Genomic DNA, 21,151 nt, shown 5'->3' with positions numbered 1-21,151 from the left:
TAAGTAAAAAGGGAACAATCCAAAAAAAGAGGAACAGACATGTAAAAAAACACAGAAATTATGCTTAAGATTATATGAAGTTATTACACAACTTCCACTGTAGTCTGATTCCTCTCAATGATAGAACACGTATGCACCGTAGTTCAAAATAAACGAATAAAGAAAAATATCAAAGTTAAAACATCATTTTAAACTTTTAGTGATCACTTGAAAGGATTAAACATGATATAAATATACACTGATCAGCCACGATGCTAAAACCACTGCCCTGACCTGAACATTGAAATATCTCATTACAATGGCAATGACAGACATGAGTCAGGACACACAGTGCATCGGAGCTTGCTGCAAATGAGGCTGCTTAGCTATGGTCTGGGCAGAGTGACCATGCTGACCACTTTTATCACCTACAATGGGCAAGTGAGCATCAGACCTGAACCACAGAGCAATGGAAGATGTCCTGGCCTGATGAATCACATTTTGTTTAAGATCATGTGGATGGCTGGGTGCATGTGTGTGTTATTTTCCTGAGGAAGATGGCAGCAGGATGCACTATGGGAAGAGGTCAAGCCAGTGGGGCAATGTGATGCTCAGGGTAATGTTCTGCTGGGAAACCTTGGGTCATAGATTTCATGTGGATGTTGCTTTAACATTTACCACCTACCTAAAGACTGTTGCAGACCACCAACACCCTTTCATTTCAATGATATCCCCTGATGGCGGTGGCCTCCTTCAGCAGTGTAATGTACCTTGCCACATTGGAAGAATTGTTCAGGAATGGTTTGAGGAACATGACAAGGAGTTCAAGGTGTTGACTTGGCCTCCAAATACCCCAGATCTTAATCCGATCAAGAATCTATGGATTGTGCTGGAAAAACAAGTCCAATCCATGAAAACCCCACTTTGCAATTGACAGCACTTAAAGGATCTGCTGCTATCATCTTTGTGATGCCAGATAACAGAAGACACCTTTAGAAGTCTTCGGGAGTCCATGTCTCAACGGGTCAGAGGTGTTTTGGCAGAACCAAGTGAACCTACACAATATTAGGGAGGTGGTTTTCACGGTAAGGCTGATTGGTGTATATGTAGATTTAGTGTGAGAGACTAAAGATGGAGCTATGATTTTGTGCACTTATCAGGTCTTCTCGCTACTGATTTGATCATTTCTTCCATTGCTGAAAAACCATTCAAAATTTGAAAATGTTTGAAAAATGTTGTAGGTGTCATTCACAACCACTTTCACTTGAAACATTTTCTCTGAAAAACAAAATTGATGTGCCATAAAAATGAAAACCTTTGTTTTGTTTTTGTGGTCACTTATTAATAACATGAAAAAATGCTTTGAACTAATTTTCTTGGCCTTTTCACCTTCTGTATCTTTAATTTGTTTTTTTTCAAGACTAGAACTGTTAGTTTCACATCTAATAAAAACAGAAATCAAAAATCATATTCAAAATACTAGACGTTTACATGAATAAGTTATGGTCAAGACTGATATGTTCTAGCTTTTCAGTATTGCAAGAACATAATCAATTATGCATGCCCCAAATCCATGCACAAACACTGACATTATATTAGAAATGGCCAAATTGTTTTCATGGATAGTCAAATCCATCAAAATCCCAAACTCTAAATGCAATACCTTCTCCTATACCCTACATATGAAGAAGCTAACCTATAAATATTTCCATAGTAAATCCAGTTTGTTTTTTCAAAACCTACTGTGTAATTTTTTTACTGTTTGTGAACATTTATTGAGATGACCAAACTTAAAGATATAATGTAAGATTACAACTTTATCAAACTGCTCTTGTCAAAAAACACAAAGGTTTTTGGAAGATCACAAGAGAGTCAACGTGAGATAATGTTTGGGAGAAACTCCCAAAAGCCCAAAAGGAATTTAGCACAATCAGCACACCAGCCTATGACAAGACAGGAACATTTTGAAAGTCATCTTTCATTGTACAAGGCAGATTAAATGTTTGAGAGTGAAATCAACCACAACCATTTTCTAAAAGATGCAACAGTAGCAAATGTGGTAGGTATCAGACAGTCTGAGTTCAATCAAGAAGTGTGGGGGCTAGACACATAGTTGTTTGCTATTCAAAATGCTATTTCTGGATAGCAGACAAACTTCCCAGGATGGCTTTGAGACAAAAGGCTTTTTTTTTTTAATCTTTGCATCATTTAGAAGTCTGTCATTTTGAAATGCCGAGAAACTGCTGTTTAATTACCTCCATGGTAATCTGCCTGGAGACAAACAGAAGACATCTATTTGTGTTCCATTTGCATATAAATAGTACTATGCATATGGTTGTCCATCAATGCAAACAAAGATTGGGGAGAGTGGCTCACTCTGCATTATAGATACGTAAAATAAAAAATGCAATTAAAATATACTGAATCAATTTAATTTTTGAAACAAAAGTTTTGAAACTAATCTCAAAATTTAAAATGATCTATCGTGCACTAATTTGTTCCCTTGCTTGATTCATCAACTTTGACTCAAATTTTATGTACTTTAGGTTCATAGTACAACTTCCATCACCTATTGCTTACTTCCAGGTTTATGTTATATAGACCAGTGAAACAACCTCTCAGGCTGAGACTGAGCTTTGTCACTCAAGGGAAATATGGGTTGTTTAAGAAAATGAGATCACATAATGACTTAACACTATAAAAAAAGATTTTGTATAATGTTTTAATCTTTCATTTGAAAGATTCAACTTAAAGACAAAGATATACATGTAACATAATTCTCTCATCTAAACTGGATTCAGTTCCACTTAAGTCTAAAATGCCCACAGCCCTGAGCTTCCTATTGGGAAGAAAGATGTTGAGCTCTCCATTAAATAGAAACCCTCATGTCAACTTACCTAATCTAAATTAATTTTAACTTACACTAGATACATAATGTATATGTGTATATATATATATATATATATATATATATATATATATATATATATATATATACACACACACACATACACACATTCATATAGTTGTATAAATTTACTAATAACATTTTCTGTTTTATTATATGTCCAATTTGAAGGGTTAAAAATGAATTAAATAGATTAAAAAGGCTATAAAATCTATTATTATCCATTACATATTTATTATTGAGTGCTTAAGCACCCTGACATGGAGCTAACTTTCCCTTTGTCATCTTGTAAGGAACTTTGAAATACACTGTTGTAAGAAAATATATTATATAAATAAAAATTAAAGAGTATAAGTTTTTTAGTTATACAGTATACACTTTACACATAATTAAGTCTATCCATTGTCTGCAGAAATAAATAAACTGAATACGTAATGCACTGCTGAACACCCACTTTCAAACATTCAAGTCTATCCTCATCTTCATTTGCATATTTATGTTTTTCACCAATATGTTCACCCATTTTCTGAATTAGTTTCTTTAATTATAGGATTATGCGGAATTGCAGTACTGTATATACAAAGGACAAATTGAGATCCAACCCTGAATGACACAACATTCCACTGCAGAGCACAAATACATATGCACACTGATTCCTAACAGGTCAATGTACAGTTGTGAAACAAGCAATCAGAACGTGGTATCTGTAAAAAAATCCAGGGAGAAAATGTGCAGAGACTGGGCAAGGAATTAGACCTTAAAGTCTGAGTTACCTAAGTATTATTTGACCAGTAATGGCATACTGCACGATAACACATGCAGTGAACACACTTGACTTGACCATACTCCGCGCCTGTACGCCTCCACCGCACAACTGCCCGCTGCCAAGAGTTGATTCTACAATAAAATAAAATAGAAATAAAAAGAGCAATAATTCCAAAACTCTTCACTTTTAATATAAAGCTGTAGTGCAGAGTTTCAGCGTAGTATATGTGTACCAAATTTCAGGCTACGGGTTATTTGAATATTGACCTTGACATTCCTGGGTTGATATTTGACCTTGGAGGTCAATCGTCTCCCCAAAAAAGGACAGTAGAGGGCACATAGTATATGTGTACCAAATTTCATGTCAATAGTTCAAACGGTTTGTGAGCTACAGATGATTTAAAATCCTGGACAGACAAACGGACAGCCACGGTATTATATAAGAAGATTATATGGCACTATAACTTAGTTTCTCCATATTAAGTAAAGCTAACTTATAACAAAGTATGGTGTGATTGTATCTTTATCTACATAACTAAAAACTACATACAGTATGAAACACAAAGCTACTATTAACCATCAGTAAGGCCATATTAAACCTGTTAATTGATGAAATATTTGCAGAGGAAATTATATAATGCAGTTTGTTGTTCATGCTGTATTACAATTAGGAGACATGGTAGTGCAGGTTGAGCATTCTGCATTTTCACCATGTCATTCTTCTCATGTGAATATTTCTTATGACAGACTGGCATCCTATCAAGGGTACAACACACTCTATTCCTTCTAAAAGATATAGTAAGCAGATTTTGAAAATAGAAAGACAAATTATTATTATTACATCCCTCTATAGTTCTGGACTCCAAATGCACAATTATAAATGTACCAAAACTGACATACAGAAGAAGATACAAGAAATAGATGAGAGAAAAAATACAAATTATACCGAAGGTAAGAGCTTCGACTAAAGTGTGGTTTTAAAGCAATTAAGTAATCCTATTATGCTTAATCACTGTATAAAAATGCTAGGCAGACACTCACAATGATGTCAACCATGGGTTAATAAAGTGATCTCAAAGATTGTGAGAGATGGCTGATTGTGGGTACATATTTTATCAAAGCCCAGGTTAAATTCTATTTAATTTGCTGATTCTTAAAAGGTAACAGTGGTTATAGCTATGTGGACATGAACATACAAGTTAAAGACAAATTCCTTAATACTTATGTTCATGCATTAATTTCAGAAGTTAAAGTTATTTGTGAAATGAAAATTTCATCAAGAACAGTCCTTGGAAAACTTCACAGAGAGGAATATTATAGTCGGGCAGAGGTGTATAAACCTGTCATTACCCACAAAAAATTAAAATTCTACAGTGGCGCAAAGACCGCAAGCACTGGTTTCCTGAGTGGTAGAAAAAAAGTCATTTGCTTAGATGAGTCAACCTTCACCAAGAGTACAAGTGAGGACTAATTGTTTATTTCCCATAATGAAGGGCTTTGAAACGTGAATTAGTACCATATTTATAAAGTGGAACTTTACTAGCATTTTGCAAAGTTCAGTAATGTTTCTACAAAAGAATGCATTAATTGAAAAGTAAGCACTGTGTCTAAAATGACATGGATAGCACAGAGTTTGTCATGCCGTTTCACTCAATGCTAAATTCATCTATGTAATTAACAGAAAACAAAGTCACTCTAGTTTGAGCTTTCTTACATACTGTACTTATAAAGTCAGTTTACAAAAGGAAAGATAGAAATCATCACCATAAAAAACATCAGTTGCTTCCAGCATATTGATAAACAGAGTAGGTAAAGTAAGATATGGCAATACTTTGGTTATAAGGCAAATGAAAAACGTGAAGATAAAGATATTAGAGTACCCATTTGCAAACAATGCTACAAAGCTCACTTTGTCAAAAGGACATAGCACATAAAATCTAATCAAATCCCTCAACTCCCCTCAATAACTTCCAGGCATTCAGAACTCAACAGTGAAATGATATTCACAGTAAAAACAAGAAAAGTTTAGATTAACTTGATGATTTTTAAGAACTGCAGCATTTTCATAAAGCACAAGTTCATGAAGACTTCTTCCCCAAGGCTCATTTGATCAACATACATAAACGCAAATTAATTTAAGCCTAATCACTGTGTTTCTGTAAAGTGTAGAACATCACAATAAACAGCATTAACCTAAAATGAAGTCCATGCACACAATTTAAATTATTATTATTTCAATAATATATTTTATTAATCCCATGTTTAATGCTCAAGTTTAATTACACCTCTCACAAAAACAAAGAAATTAATCATATTTACACTGTTTGACATATAATGTATTGGTCCAACTTTCTGCCTCCACAACTGATCTTAAAACGAAACAGAAAACAAAAACCTGCTAGCCAGTGTCACACTTAAGATGCTTTTACATGACACAGAAAATATTACCATAATTCTAAAGAAGCAAAAGACTTAACAGGACAGTAGCATAGTTCATATGCATTTACCAAATCCTATTTAAGATGTTGAAAAAAAAAGGTTTCAAGAACCTTATGGAGCTGTTTGACAGAATATATGCCATGCCAGGGAGGAAAACAATAATTTAGCATTTTATTTTGTGAGAAATTCCAAATTATGCTTTATTTGCTGTGGTATTGTTTTGGTATCAGTACTGAGGTTCTAAAGCACATATCAGTACCAAAGTTAAAACTTTAACATTAATCCAGCACCAATAGGATAAGTTATTTCAGAATTTTAAACTGGTGACTGGCCTAGATGGTTCATGCCAAGTGTCTGTTGCTCTTTTTACTCCTAGACCCTGTGATTCTGAACTGATTAAAGCAGGTACTAATAATGGATGGATGATTGGAAGCATGTTTTTAGTTCCACTGATTTCTTTCAAGAGTAAGGTAAATTCCACCAAAAACCAATTCCTCATGTCATTATGTTTGTATTGTGGTAAAGCAGTTCTACTTTATTGCTATGGCAATTTCTAAGCATTACTGGATTTTTTCCCCATATGTAATTAAAATAGAACTATAGATATAAATAGTCTTCAACATGTTTTGTTTGTGCATGAAGGCTTTATAACACATTAAGCCCCAAAACTTTTAAATGTACATATGCATATATTCAAATAATATTTTAAATAAAAATCAGTTTATTTTCAATTATCACTGAACAATCCTGCAACAACATACAACTCATCTCACAATGACTCACTGACTATAAAAGTTTTGTTATGTATCAGTGTGTGTGTTATGTACTATAACTGCCTATTCCCAGTTTTGCTGCAGTGATTGTAGACTTTCTTGAAATCCATTTCCACGAGAATAAGACCAAGATGAATATATTGAGCCAATGGTTTTCCTGATAATGTATAACAGATTGAAATTACTGCCTATAGGAATTTAACTCCAACTCTAACTTCATGTAATATATATCACAGACTGGATCACAACAGTTGATAATGTCACAAACTGTAAAAATCACAATTGTATCATCATTATCAGTATCTGTATAGCTAAGTATTATTGAGTCCATTGCAAGTACCACCATAGTGAGCAAGCATGAAAATTATACAAACTATATTCCAAGTCATTTGATCTCAACCCATGTAAACATTTATGGGGAAATTTAAGACAACATTCTTCACCTATAACATTACAAAAGTTTGAAGTGCTCATGGAAGAAGAGTGTTGCATCCCTGCAATATGCTAAGGTATAGCAAAGTTGTTCAGGTGGCTTCTAATGCCTCAACAACCTAGTAGGACAATTTAAGGAATTTTTCTTTTGTTATTCTTAAGTTAACTCTTTATTTGAAAAACTTAAAAAATAAAAAGAATGCCCATTTAATCACATGATTCACACACTATGGTACATCCATATCCTGAGCTATATTACAGGATCTTATAAGCTAAAACTCTGTAATGGATGAGCTGGCATCCAGGTTGGTATGCATTCTCTTCCCTTACCTGGTACAGAAGGCAAAATAATGAATAATATAAAGAAAAGGTGCACCAGGACTGGCATTCTGGCAGTAGTGGATGGGAGTTCCATACCCAACTGGGATGCCAATATACAGGAAGAACAAAATGGATGAAGCATCCTTATGGGAATGGCTAATGTTCCCTTTCCCAGTTGGGAATTTACATATGGGACAGTGGGAGATTGTCTCTCATATGCAGGTCATTCAGAAAGATCAATAAACATCAACTTATTATATAAACACTCCTCAAAATGTATTGATGAAATCAGAAAAAGACCACAATTGCACTACACCAGAGTAACACAGAATCATCTTTATGAAATAACTGCTGTGATCAAAGGAGAAAGAATTAGCTGCAGCAAGTGTTATAGGGGATTATGAGATCATTTACAATCTGTTAGGATTAGTTACTTAAGAATACTGCCTTGACTGAAGGTGTTTTTATTACACATTCCAAAAACATGCAAGTTACATTAGCAGATAATAGGGCCAAGAGATATCTGCACAGATAGTCTCCTGGTCAGTGACACAAAACTGGATTAAGCTTACTCAATAGTACAAGGATGGATGGACGATTAGAAAGATTAAAACGATGATACAGAGTTGTGTGCATGGGGTGTTGTATTGGTTTAGCCAGCAGTAGCATGGAAAACAAAAAGTTACTCCCAGCTTAGGTATTTTTCTATTTTCTTTTCATTGTGAGCCTCAGTACCCCAGTTATTTCTTAATTTATAAGGCTGAAAAGTTTCAGAAATAGATTCATACGATTGTCTATTCACTTTCTTAAACCGTTTCTTTAACTTGGACTCACAGTGAGAAATGCAGGAACCAGTTCAAGATAAGTATCATGGCACCAGACAAGGCTTATTCTTTCACATAGATGTAATCTGTTTCTCTTAATTGTAATCTTAATATGTCCATCCACTATCCACGACTTTTTCATGGAAAGCACTGATTTTGCCACATACTGGGTAAATTTACAGTCACCACTAGTAAATTTGACAGAATGTCAATAAACAATAGAAAAAAAATTGAGTACCCAAATTGATCAACTGTCTCAACCTAGAAAATTTATGCAGACACAAACAGATTGAAAAATAAAATTTGATTAAATTATTAGATCACATCAGTCAACTAAATTAAGCAGGTAGTGTGAACTTAGATCTATCAGGATGGTCTTGAAATCCAGGATATAGGTTCAAATTTCACTGTACCCCTTGTAAGACAATTAGCATGCCTTTGCTCATATGTCAGAAATATGAATATCAATGTAAATTGTATTGAACTAGTAATGAAAAGCATTTAAGATATTGTTCACCAAGAAAGGTGCTTCATAAATTAAACTGTGATTGACTGATAAACAGTCTGTTTTTTCTGTTTATACCCTAAATGTTTTGTGAAGAAAAGGCCATTAGCTATTCAAAATGAATATACAGGAGTGATCTTTACCATAATTTGAAAATACATGCTATATACTACAGATGATTTCAAATATTCAATAAGTTGCATTATTTAGCATACGCACTGATGCTTGCATCTTCCAGAAAAAACTCCTATACTATACCGTCCACCCACACATACTACATTTTTTAACCTATTTTACCATAAGAGGGTAATGAAGCTCTTTCACTGCTAGAACCAACTGCCTATGAAATGTCAGTCCATAATGTTTTCATGCTCAGTTTATTGATCAATTAATCGTGTGTGTAAGAGAAAACTAGAGTGACCACAAAAAGAAAAACAGACACTAAAAGAGCTGGAAAATACTGTAGTAATCAGTCAGGGATTTGAATTTCAGGTCTCTTAAGGTGTGGGCAGCACTAATAACTTTACTACTGTACCTCAATTTCAGGAAGAAGTATGTTAGTCCAATTTAGCACCAAGGCAAAGAATTATCTTAGCATTTTTTCATGTTCCATCTACTGTACATTGTTCAACTGTATGAACAGCTAAACATGAATGACCCCCTCAAATAAAATTTGCAGCTTCATCTTTCTAGCCTTTAATGAGCACTGCAGAGAGTAAATTAGACAATGTCTCTTTGAAGAACCGCAGTACACAATGCTCAGCACACAGCTTTTTTTTGTAGTTCAAACGGGGCTATACAAAACCACTATAATTACAAGGTCACCATGACTGTGCTCCTGGAATACCGGCAGTGATTTGTTATCCCATAAGCTTAGGAGTGTCGATCGATACAACTATATTTAGTGCATAAGCAGTGAAAAGCTAAAAACTGCCACTCACTGTACATATCAAATAAAGTTAAATTAGTAGGTTAGTAAACCCCTTTAATCATCTGTTTACACAGTGGCTCAATATTTAAAGTAAAAAATACTGCCATTTAACATCACAAGAATAGAATCATCTTTTTATGTCACTAGCAGCATGTGCAGTATGTACAGTGAGTGACAGATGGACCACACACCCAAGAGTTTTGCGCAGAACTTTTAAAATGCTGCTTCATTTTTAGTGTTAAGGTCAGTGATGTTTAATTAGTCAACCCTTAGTTTTTGTAGCACATTTTTCAACATCCTCACCAAAATTCAAGGTTTATTTCTTTAATTCTTCATTTGTTTATCAGTCTCTACATATTAATGAATCAACATACTTACTGTATTATAAACACACACACACATTTCATTCTAAAGTCACAAAGACCCAGGCATACAAGGCACAGACCAGCCCCAGGTGGCACTGCAGTTCATCACAATACACACCCCTTAACAGCAGGCACATTTAAGCTGGTCAGTTAAACTAACACATACACAGGAAACAAGCAGAATACTTGGAGAAAACGTATGCAGATATGGGGAAAGTATACAGTAACCAGGTCAAGAATCCCTTGTCCCTCAACTTGCACGCACCACATTAATATGCTATCTAAAATAAAACAGCTGTTTCGAGTAAAAGCTGCTAGGAGCATAAATTGTTTCCTTGCTTGTTTAAAAATAACTCAATAACAGTGAATTGTACAGTATAGCACCATATGGTTCCTATAACAATACGGAAAGAATTAAGAAGATATTAAAACTAAACTGAAAGCAAGCACTCAATTAATATGTTCTCCAGAAGCAACAACAGGTCAGCAGATGGAAAATGTGACCACACAAAAAATTCCCATTACTGCATTTTAGGGTTGAACAACTTCACCTCATATTAAACTTATCAATGTTCTTTGTTGGTATCATCTTTTTTACTACTTTTGTCCTTAAGTATGTATTTGATATATGAGCTACACAAAGTCAAATTCCATGCAGTTGACATTGTTATGTTGATAAAGTATTTTTTAACCAAATATATAAAGCATATATTTATTTAAAAAGTCTTCTAAAATGTGACAGATAGGCTCAAATAAAAAGAGAGGTTTACAATGGAAACAAGATGTGATAAAATAATCTTTTAAACCTGCAGTCTTTCTGCTTTGGCAAAAGCTGCGATGTAGACAAAATACTATTTACAAATTGTTAAAACGTCTGATTATTTATTTTAAAATGAAATTTAAAAAATCCCACTCCTTCCATGGAGAACCTCAATCTATCTCAAGTTCAATAAAACGAAAAAGGAGCTGCACCTCAATTTAATGCCAGTCTACTGGACACATCTGTACATATAACCGTTCTCAGTCACAACAGACCAACCTAATGTTGCCAGTTAGCATGTCTTGACCTGAGGGAGGAAGCTCATACAAAATGAAGGTGAACATCTAAACTACAAACAGGAGAAAACCAAGCTAGGGTATTGTCTCAGGGTCCAAAATCTGTAAGACAGCAATGTTACCTGTACCCTACCATGATATCCTAATGGAAATCTTTTAACAGTATATACATTGGGACTTACTGTACATTGCTTAAAAGAGAGAATGCTACAGTATCACCAAGAACCTTATTGATGTTACAGCTTTTAATTAAAAACACAAAAAATAATTAAAAAATATATTTATTATGTTCTTTTATTTTATTTACTAGGCAAAACGGAGGCACAGATTTAACAGAGATGTGAAACCATTCGATCATTAATTACTTTCAAAACCTTCATGGGTTTAGCATTTGAAAACAGACTTATAAAATATTGAGGCTAATACTTTTGGAGGTACTAAATAAAGATTGATGCAAACTCTCAATGTCATCTATCCATCCATTATCCAACCCACTATATCCTAACTACAGGGTCACGGGGGTTTGCTGGAGCCAATGCCAGCCAACACAGGGTGCAAGGCAGGAAACAAACCCTGGGCAGGGTGCCAGCCCACCGCAGACTTGCAATGTCATGAAACATCAAAATACATATTGTACATGTTGAAGCATCAATAAGGTCAAGAAGGTTAAGGTAGTAAAATACAATTGTGCAATAATTACTTTTAACAAGGTATTACTGATAGATGTAGTGAAATAAAGGGGTCTGTAAAATCCGTGAAGTTTACAAATTGCTAGAAACATTTACATTATTATTTTGTATATGCATTGATTTATAGGGTGGCATCATGGCAGAGTGGTTTGTACGAATGCCTATGAATCCAGCTTCCTGGGTTTGCATTTGGACTTCACTTACTGGTCTGTGTGGCATGTGTATGTTTTCTGTGGTGGTTACACTATAAATCTAATGAAACACATGTCTTGAAAAGAAGTAGTCTATATTAGGACTGAATAAAATCAATCATTATATAACTTGACAAATGAAAAAAGGAAATAACCAAATTGACATTACGTACACTAGTGCTATATTGTTATGCATTTATTCTTTTATTCTGCTCATTCTCTGCACCTGCTTATTTCAGTCCTAGGTTTCTAGGTTACAACAGTTGCTATTAACACAAAATTATTTAAATCTCATACTTTACATACCATTAAACTTAAACCAGAAATATGAGAAAATTGTAAAACTTTCCACTAGATGTTAGAAATTTGAAAATTCGCATGTAGTTTCATTCTTCCATTCATCCATTGTCTAACCATTATATTCTGTTTAGGGTTGCAGGGAGTACAGTATATGCCTATCCTGGTGGACATGGACACAAAGTACTACACAGCCGTAAACAGAAAGACAGTCCATCAGAGCACATACTGTACTTATTGCATGATTATACCCATAATCATGCAGAAAAAAAAATCAGAGTTGACAGTTAAGAGAACCTGCATACTTTTGGGATATGGTGTGAAAGCTTTAGTACCCAGAGAAGAAAAAAAAAACACATCAAAAAATAACAAGAATTCACAACTCCATTATAAGGATCTTCCTAGCATGGGTTAAAGTGTACTTCCGAGCTAATTTGAATCTAAAACATTAAAGAATGCTAAAAAAATGACAAAAGTACCACTGTAACAATTTATTCTCCATCCGTCTAGGTCAAGGTTGCAACTGCACCACATACATGGTTAGAACCAGATCTGGTCTGATTGACAGTCCACAACATGACTTACTCACTCAGGCACATCCTATTCACTTAATATGCTATGAAAGACAGGACAGAAAATCCCAAACTGACACGAAGAGAAGGCACAGACTCCATCCAGGCAACAACCTGAATGGGATTCAAACCCAGTCTCTATTAGCTTTGAGGTAGCAGACAACTATATCATTATGTCACCAATAATTTAATGTACTACTACAAACAAATTTGTTAGATTTCTGTTGAGTTTTTAAGTGTGTAACATAACTCCTTGGATCACATTAAAATGCGTCAACTTGATACTGTTATTTTTAGCATATCAACTATTCAAGTTATTGCACTTAAGAAAAACATTTCCTATACATTTGGTTAACACATGCACTGTTGGGTAGTTAGTTGTCTTTGTGCACTTGGTATTTGTAAATATTTTAAATAAATGGCAATTTTCTTACCTTCATTGGGATATCCAAGAACCTGAGGTACTGAAGGAAGCAGAACCTGAATGAGAAGCACAAAAACTCTTTGTGCCATTTCCTCCTTTGAGTTTGAGACTAATAAAAAAATAAAATAACAATAAACATTAAATAGTGTCCACTGAAGATCATTTTAAAACGTATATGACTTTTAGATTGGCTTGCAAAAAACCCATCCATCCATTTTTGAGCATCTTTGTGGGAGGCCAAGGCCTACAGTAGCAGCACCAGAGATTAGGATGGACCTATTCCTAAATCGGATATAGTTGGAATATAACATTCTCAAAACCAACTAACACAGTTCTGGGAAATTTTAAAACTAGGGGCTATTCGACAACCCTGGACATGATACCGGACCAATGCAGAACCCACTCCTGAATAACAATTTAATGATAAGGTAACCAAACGCAGAGAGAGCAACAGACCGTTTATATAACCTGTCATACTGTACAGGAGCTCTTTACCAAGTACGTTACTAAGTCAAAATAATTGGCCTAGGACATCCAAAATTGACATAAGTTTAATTAATTGCTTTGGAGCTAGTGGAGGTGCTGAAGGACTTGCCTCTTTGTGTAAATTCTATTATACAGCACGTGTTGTTCACAAAATGAGTTTGGAAAGTATCCTAAAGAACCAACACACGTTCTCAGCTGGCTCTGCCTCTTACCGTTACTGTAAGTGAGGTACCCTCGGAGCTCGTTGGAGCTTCTTCCAAGCGGACACTTCAAAAGACCTCAAAGCAAACAGCTGGAAGCACAACTGATGAGAAACGTTTTGTTTCTGCGTCCAAGGCTACTGCTGCCCCTCCACCGTAAGTTTGATGACAGCTTGGTCTGCTCACCGCGTCTGAACTGGTAACGGAAAGAAAGGGGCTGATGTGATGGGGGAGTGGAAAGGGGGCGGAGTGGGCTCGGTTTCATTCCGATTCTGCGACTCAGCGTCCGTTGCCTCAGCCATTGGAAAGTCACCAGATTCCCTAGACGCACACGTCTCGACCAAAGCAAGGAAAATGTAACTAGCTGTTTACACGTTTTTCTCATAAAAAATTATCGAGCAGATGGAAAGCGACAGAGAAATAAAGGGGGTGCCGTAACCTCCAGTGAGGCGGGAGTTGGCCGCGCTCTCCGTCCACTTATTTACTGCCCGGTCTATCAAGTTCTTGGTCGCGTACGGTCGGTGTCTGCGCATTCAGCACCTTAGGGCGCCTGTGGATCACACACACATAAACACAAGGTAGATATACAATTGCTATTTAACCTAAGAGTCGCATCTTTGACAACAAAAGAAACTAAATTTGGACGAAGAACTTCTGAAGTAAACGGAGACAACGCCAGGACCCGTGAAGCAACAGCGCTAACCATTGCGCCAAAATTAAACTACATATTTTAACAAATAAGCCATGAATTAACATAACTAGACTTTGTGAGTGTGTGTGAGAATATGAGCTAAACTAGGTTTGGTATTTATAGCTGTTCGGTTGAATGGAGTCGCGTTTGATCCCTAGCATCAGAATTCAATTACCAATCTGATTGATGTTTGTAGGAAACATGTATCCCTTTGTCGGGATGTTAATCCACGTGCCCAAAAATGTACATTTTACGTTACTGGCGATGCAAAATTAATGGGGACTGGATAAGAGTGGGTAGCTGTTTAAAATGTCTCTTCCAGGTTGTAGTATTCCACCGTGATAAGCAACGTTTAAAATCGATGCTCGCGTGGCGACTTTTTCATTTTCATTGTGCTTTCTGATGTTTATACTGCATGCTTCAATTCTTAAATGGTGAAAGCCAAAGAATTTTCTACGTTGAAGTAAAATTAGGAACAGTATTTATGCATACTGGGCCTGTCTTTGCAGAAATGAAAAGGGTCAGAATTTCAAATAAGCCAAAAATAAAAAAACATCAAAGACAAAAAAGAGGAATGTACATATGGGAATTCTTGCTTGTTTCACTTGTGGTCAAGATCATTTTAAAACCGCGACAAAATACATTGTGATTCATTTCCGACAATGAAAAAAAATCCACAAGCAGTGGACGATTCATTATTTTATGTTAGATGTTTTCTACAATTCAATGGTTGCTAGTTATAAGCAGTTAGATTTTAGGCAGTGATGCAGTATTTCAGCTGTATATAGTTTATAGAAATCTGGTGCACAAATATTTTTCCAGTGTATTTAATATTTCTTGCTATTACATTAAGATATTTTTGATGTGTGCCTAAATATTTCCAATCATACAATTCTTATAATATATGTTTATTTCAGTTTAATTCAGCATATCCAAGAAGCACTAAGTATAAAGGAAAAGATGTAGAGATACAATAGATTCATAAAGTATTCAGACCCCTTCACTTTCTGCACACTTTCTGTAAACTACCAAAATCCAGGTGTGCAAAGTTTGTAGAGACCTATGCAAGAGGACTTGGTGCTATAATTGCTTGCAAAGGGACTTCTACAAAGTACTGAATCAAGGGTCTGAACACTTATATGAATAAGAGGTTTCAGCTTTTGAATTGTAATAAATCCTTTCTAAAAACATGTTTTCACTTTTTCATTTGGATTATTGAATAGAGGCAAAAATAAATGTATTCAATTCAAATTAAATCTACAGCACAATATAGAATGCAGAAATTGAAGGTGTCTGAATACTTTCTGATGCGCCTGTATGTCAAGAGCTGTGGCCATCAAGCTGCTGCAGACTATGGAATAGATAAACACTACTAACAGTTATAAGGAGCTATCGTCTGGTCTCCAGAGAAGTTAGCAAAAAACAAAACACTCAAGGCTTTGGCTGTGGCAGGATTTCACATGTGTCCTGTCTTTCTTTACATCTTTACTTTTCCTATGTTGCTTGCTTTTGGCTTGCCTTAATTTTGTTTTGTGCTTTCTAATTAGCTACATTTCCTTACCCTTATTATTGTCAATCTCAGTGCTGCAGTAAATAGAACCACAGTTACCAGAAAGGCCTATTAAAGACTCATTCTGCCATATGTAACTTGCCAAAGGAGGGATTATATATCTATACTAGACATTAAGTCCGTTAAAATAACGGGCGCTAGAACAGTAGTGCATAAACATTTGTATGAACAGTCTATATTAAATGGCAAGGGACCTTGTATTTGGCTGTAATATGCGTCACTGTATTGTGTGCCTTTAATTTTCTCTCTCAGTAATACTGGTTTGTATTTCCATGAAATGCCTGTAATTTTGTCTGACAGTAATACAGTGGAACCTCGGTTCACGACCATAATTCGTTCCAAAACTCTGGTTGTAACCCGATTTGGTCGTGAACCGAAGTATTCTCCTCCATAGGATTGTATGTAAATACAATTAATCCGTTCCAGACCGTATGAACTGTATGTAAATATATATTTTTTAAGATTTTAAGCACAAATATAGTTAACTATACCATAGAAAGCACAGCGTAATAGTAAACTAAATGTAAAAACATTGAATAACACTAAGAATACCTTGAACAACAGAGAAAACTAACACTGAAAGAATTTGCTCTATAGCCTTATGACCCGCTCGCTAAAAACTCTTTTTTAATGAGTTTTAAGCACAGGGGAAAAAATGAACATTTGAAAAATCTGTAATTTAAATAAACAACTAAGAAAAGTAACATTGCAACAATGCACGCGCGCCTGTGTGTGTGTGTGTCTCTTAAGCGCGCCCTTCTGTGTCTGTGTGTGTGTCTGACTCTCGCCTGTGTGTGTGTGTGTGTGACTCGCGCATGCCTGTGTGTGTGGCTGTCTCTCTCTCTCTTTGCTCAGGGAATGCACAGGAAGAGACTGAACACGTGCTGTGTGGCCCCGCGCATGCACACTTCTGCAGAAGACACACACACGGACACCGCGTGCCTGTGTGTGTGTGACTCGCGCGCGCCCGTGTGTGTGTGTGTGACTCGCGTGCTCCTGTGTGTGTGCGTGAGTTGTGCACACCTCTGTGTGTGTGTGTGTGTGTGTGACTCGTGCGCGCCTCTGTGTGTGTGTGACTCGCGCGCGCCCGTGTGTGTGTGTGTGTGTGTGTGTGTGCGTGAGTCGTGCGCGCCTCTGTGTGTGTGTGTCTCTCTCTCTCTGCACAGGGTATGCACAGGAAGAGACTAAACACGTGCTGTGTGGACCCGCGCATGCGCACTTCACCAGAAGACACACGGACTCCTGGACGCACACAAGGGTTTTATTAAAGAGGATGGAGTTCATGTAATGTTCACTCAGGAGTGTCAGTCAAAACACTGGTAGAGGATTCAGAGTATTCCATAGAGCATCCCAGTACTTAATGATTTATTGGATGTATATGAATAAGTATTCATGTGTGTGTATTTTCCTGTCATTAAATGCATACATTTTCTTACTGATTCTTTGTAACACTGTTCTTACTCAGTGCAAAGTTTTATGACTCTACATGTAGATGAACACACAAATATCTAACTCTCAATGAATTTAGCATCCCATAATACCCTTATTCATGCAGGGATGTGCATCTTAAGATGTGAACCCTGTTTGGTTCTGCCTCTCTGTAAGTGGCATTAACTACAGCATTGTATGTTGCTGTGTTCTTCAGACACTTTTTGTACTCTCTCTCTTTGTTACAGACTCCATTTTGCAATTTCCTAGAATCATAAAATAATTTTTGGTGTTTTTGGACTTTCAACAATGGATTTGTATTTTTACTCTGTGTTACTCTCTTCTTTGTTTTTCTACATTTATTTCAGTACTGTTCTTTATTATGGTTCTTATTACTTTTTTGAACTCTTCTTTTCTTGTGAATACTTTTATTTTTATTAGTGTTGATTTGTGCAAATTTTTATTAGTTTGTTTTATCAGGTATTGGGTTTTAACTGAATGTTTAGTTGGTTACAGAAATGTAATTTTGTATTTAATTAAATCAATCACGGTATAAATTCATTTGTCAAATAAAACTGTGTTCTAAAGTTGTAAATAAAAAAAAATTCCAGGCCTGTAATGCATTTCAAAATGGAAATCAAAGTGCTTGGGTCCAAATATACTACCAAAAACCTTAAAACTCTGGAAGAGAAGCACGTTTGAGGAGGCAATTTGTGACCTAATTACCTGGATGTTCTTTCTTTCCTGTTTCGATGTTAGGCACGCTTCTCAAAAGAAAAGGGAACTGGAAGTACTACATTTTATCATAAAGTCTTCATACTGTTTTCTTAAAATAAGGATGTTTCTTGTTCACTTGTCTGCTAACAGTGGCCATCTTGGAAGGAGCTTTTACATTCCCCACAGTTGGACATTGCCTCACTGTAGTTTCAGGCTCCTATGCAGTTTCATAAACAGTTATATTCTGCCATGGCTTGTAATACATGATGCTATGCACAAAAGTATGCCGAATGTCTAACATGGCAGCACAGCTGTGAGCATACCGTAATACTGTATACCGATTCAAGTATGCATCTGCTGTGAAATCATTCTATGACTGTACATGATGCAAAACATCAGATGGCAGAATATGCATACTCAAATCATATTTTTATGTACTTTAATTCAATTTTTTTTCATGTTAAATGCACATACCGAATTAAACATAGACACTGTGGTTTAAGGGGAAGTATGCGTTCAATTCACATTTCTTCCTTAAAAGTTGTCTCATATACACTCAGGTTTCATGTTGTACAAGTCCTTCTCTTTACTGCCATTTTTCAATCTTATACGTGTATCTGTGGTAATGTACTTCTTTGGCATTACCAGCCATTAAATAAAGTTTGTATTGTATCCTACGCAGTGTGAAGAGTGGCAGTAGATTTAGGGAAAAAAGGCCAAAAAGTACAAAGAATTAAAGCTTGCCTTTTTGCCCATTTAAAAATTGCACAAGGACGTCTTCGCTGACAATATGAGCGGCTTCTGGGGAGCGTCATGGCAGGTTTCTAATGAGAGAGGAAAGACAGAAGAAACAGACAGACTCTACCATTGACCAGCCGGGATGGCGTTGTCTGTCTTCCACTTGTGCGCGTGCCTCCTGCGGCCTCATAGTGCTGGTAGAAGAGATAGTGCGAAGCGCCTTATAGTAGCTCGGGGAAGACGAGAAGAAAGGCATACTTTCACTTTTGGGAGAGCACAGTACATGACTCAAATGCCGGCATAGCTATGCGCATGCGGGCCATCTGCTCGCCTTTTTATAGAAATTGTGCGGGGCGGAAGACGTCACTTTTTGCTAACGCGAATTTCCAGGGAATTTCCGGCCTCTAGAGGGGGTTTTCTAGATCGTGCAGAGGGAGAGAGAGGGGTACTTGGTAGAACGTTGTCTTGAGTTTACCAAGCACTGCGGCTTGGGCCTTGATTATTGTAAATATTTTTTTTTTCTTTGTATAAATATCTCTGGATTAGCTTGATGGAGGTATTTATTGGGTTGTGGTTAATGGTGCACTGTTTATTTTTGTATATACACTTTTTCTTTTTTGTATTTTGAGTATTTTTTCTTAGTAAACCCTGTATTGTACACTGTTTGGAGGAGCAGCTTCCGGACTAGGATTACTGTGGAGGAAGACAGGTTTATTTTTGATTTTTGTGTATATATGGATTTTCATTAATTTGGATGCATTTTTTTTTTTTTTGGGACTTTCAGTCAGCACTGTAAATACTGTAAATAGTCATCATTTTCGGGCTCCATTTTATAACTGTTTTGTGTGTCCTTTGGACTGTATATTGATATATATTTTCCGCAGGACATTATTTTTGTTTTTCTTCAGTTGCACTTGTAAATAATTTCACTTTATTTTTTCAAAAACCCAACCCTTTTGTGTCCGTGTCTCCCTCTATTACACCATCATCCTGGTCAGGCTCAGTCCCGCATACTAGACACCTAGAGTGTAGTCTGGTGTCCCCAATTCTCACTACATGAGGTGTCACAGCATCATTATCGAGCAAAGAAAAACAACTGTTCATTGTCAAAATTTCCTAAATTGTTTGCCCTCCCATGTCTGTCTGTGTACTGTATTTCAGAATTGTGCTCTTCACCTATGGCTTGCCCTGCATACTGTGTGCCATTTGCTGTTTTCTCCACATGGGAGGCTGTATATTACTTTCTCCAAGTTGTGTGAAAAACGTTGAAATATCATTTCTGGTGATTACATACTGTATATGGTTTTATCCAACTGAGATCATTAACAGCTGAACCCTCAAAGTGTGGTGATTGTAGCAGAGGCTGCTTTTCACCTGTGACAGCCGGTGTTGTTATATGTTACATAGTTTAAGTGACCAAAACATTTCCATTGTACTTTGTACACATGAAAATAAATCTAAACTGAATGTATTACACATTACATTTTTTATTAAAGTCTTAGATTTTTGAAAGAGCCAAAGCCACCTTAATGCCAATGCTATGTTTACAATGGCAATCAGCGCTCAGTATTATGCACTTTGTGTGGTGTGTCATTTGCATACATGATAATGTAGTATTTCTGACCGGGCTGCTCCCCTGACTGAGTACAAACCCTTGTTTTATATCCTATTTTTTCATTTTTGAGTAATTTGAGCCTATAAAGGCAGGGACAAACCACACTCTCTTGTGGTTCATTACAAAAGCACCTGGGAACTGATGAGTGTTTATTGTGATTATATCTGTGCTTTTAAAAATATTGGATTTTCTGACCTTTTTGCTCTATTCGTAACCACTTTTTGGATTTTGTCTT

At 36.0% G+C, this 21,151-nt stretch overlaps 1 protein-coding gene across 3 annotated transcripts in view; it reads right to left on the bottom strand.

Moving 5' to 3' along the window:
• Window positions 1-14,371, bottom strand: part of srpx2 (sushi-repeat containing protein X-linked 2) — a 122,505-nt gene extending 108,134 nt beyond the window's left edge. For 2 of the 3 annotated variants that reach the window (XM_039766056.1, XM_039766055.1), the window contains exons 1-2: window positions 14,170-14,371; window positions 13,482-13,580 (exon numbers count right to left, since the gene is read on the bottom strand). In XM_039766056.1, the coding sequence (XP_039621990.1) occupies window positions 13,482-13,560 (79 nt within the window). In that variant the 5' untranslated portion in view covers window positions 13,561-13,580; window positions 14,170-14,371. The remainder of the gene's footprint in view (window positions 1-13,481; window positions 13,581-14,169) is intronic. The other variant, XM_039766054.1, reaches the window with a different exon arrangement.
• Between the last annotated feature and the right edge of the window lie 6,780 nt (window positions 14,372-21,151).

Source organism: Polypterus senegalus, chromosome 10, assembly GCF_016835505.1.
Source record: "Polypterus senegalus isolate Bchr_013 chromosome 10, ASM1683550v1, whole genome shotgun sequence".
Taxonomy (NCBI): Eukaryota; Metazoa; Chordata; class Cladistia; order Polypteriformes; family Polypteridae; genus Polypterus; species Polypterus senegalus.
This window is presented reverse-complemented; position numbering and strand designations above follow the sequence as displayed.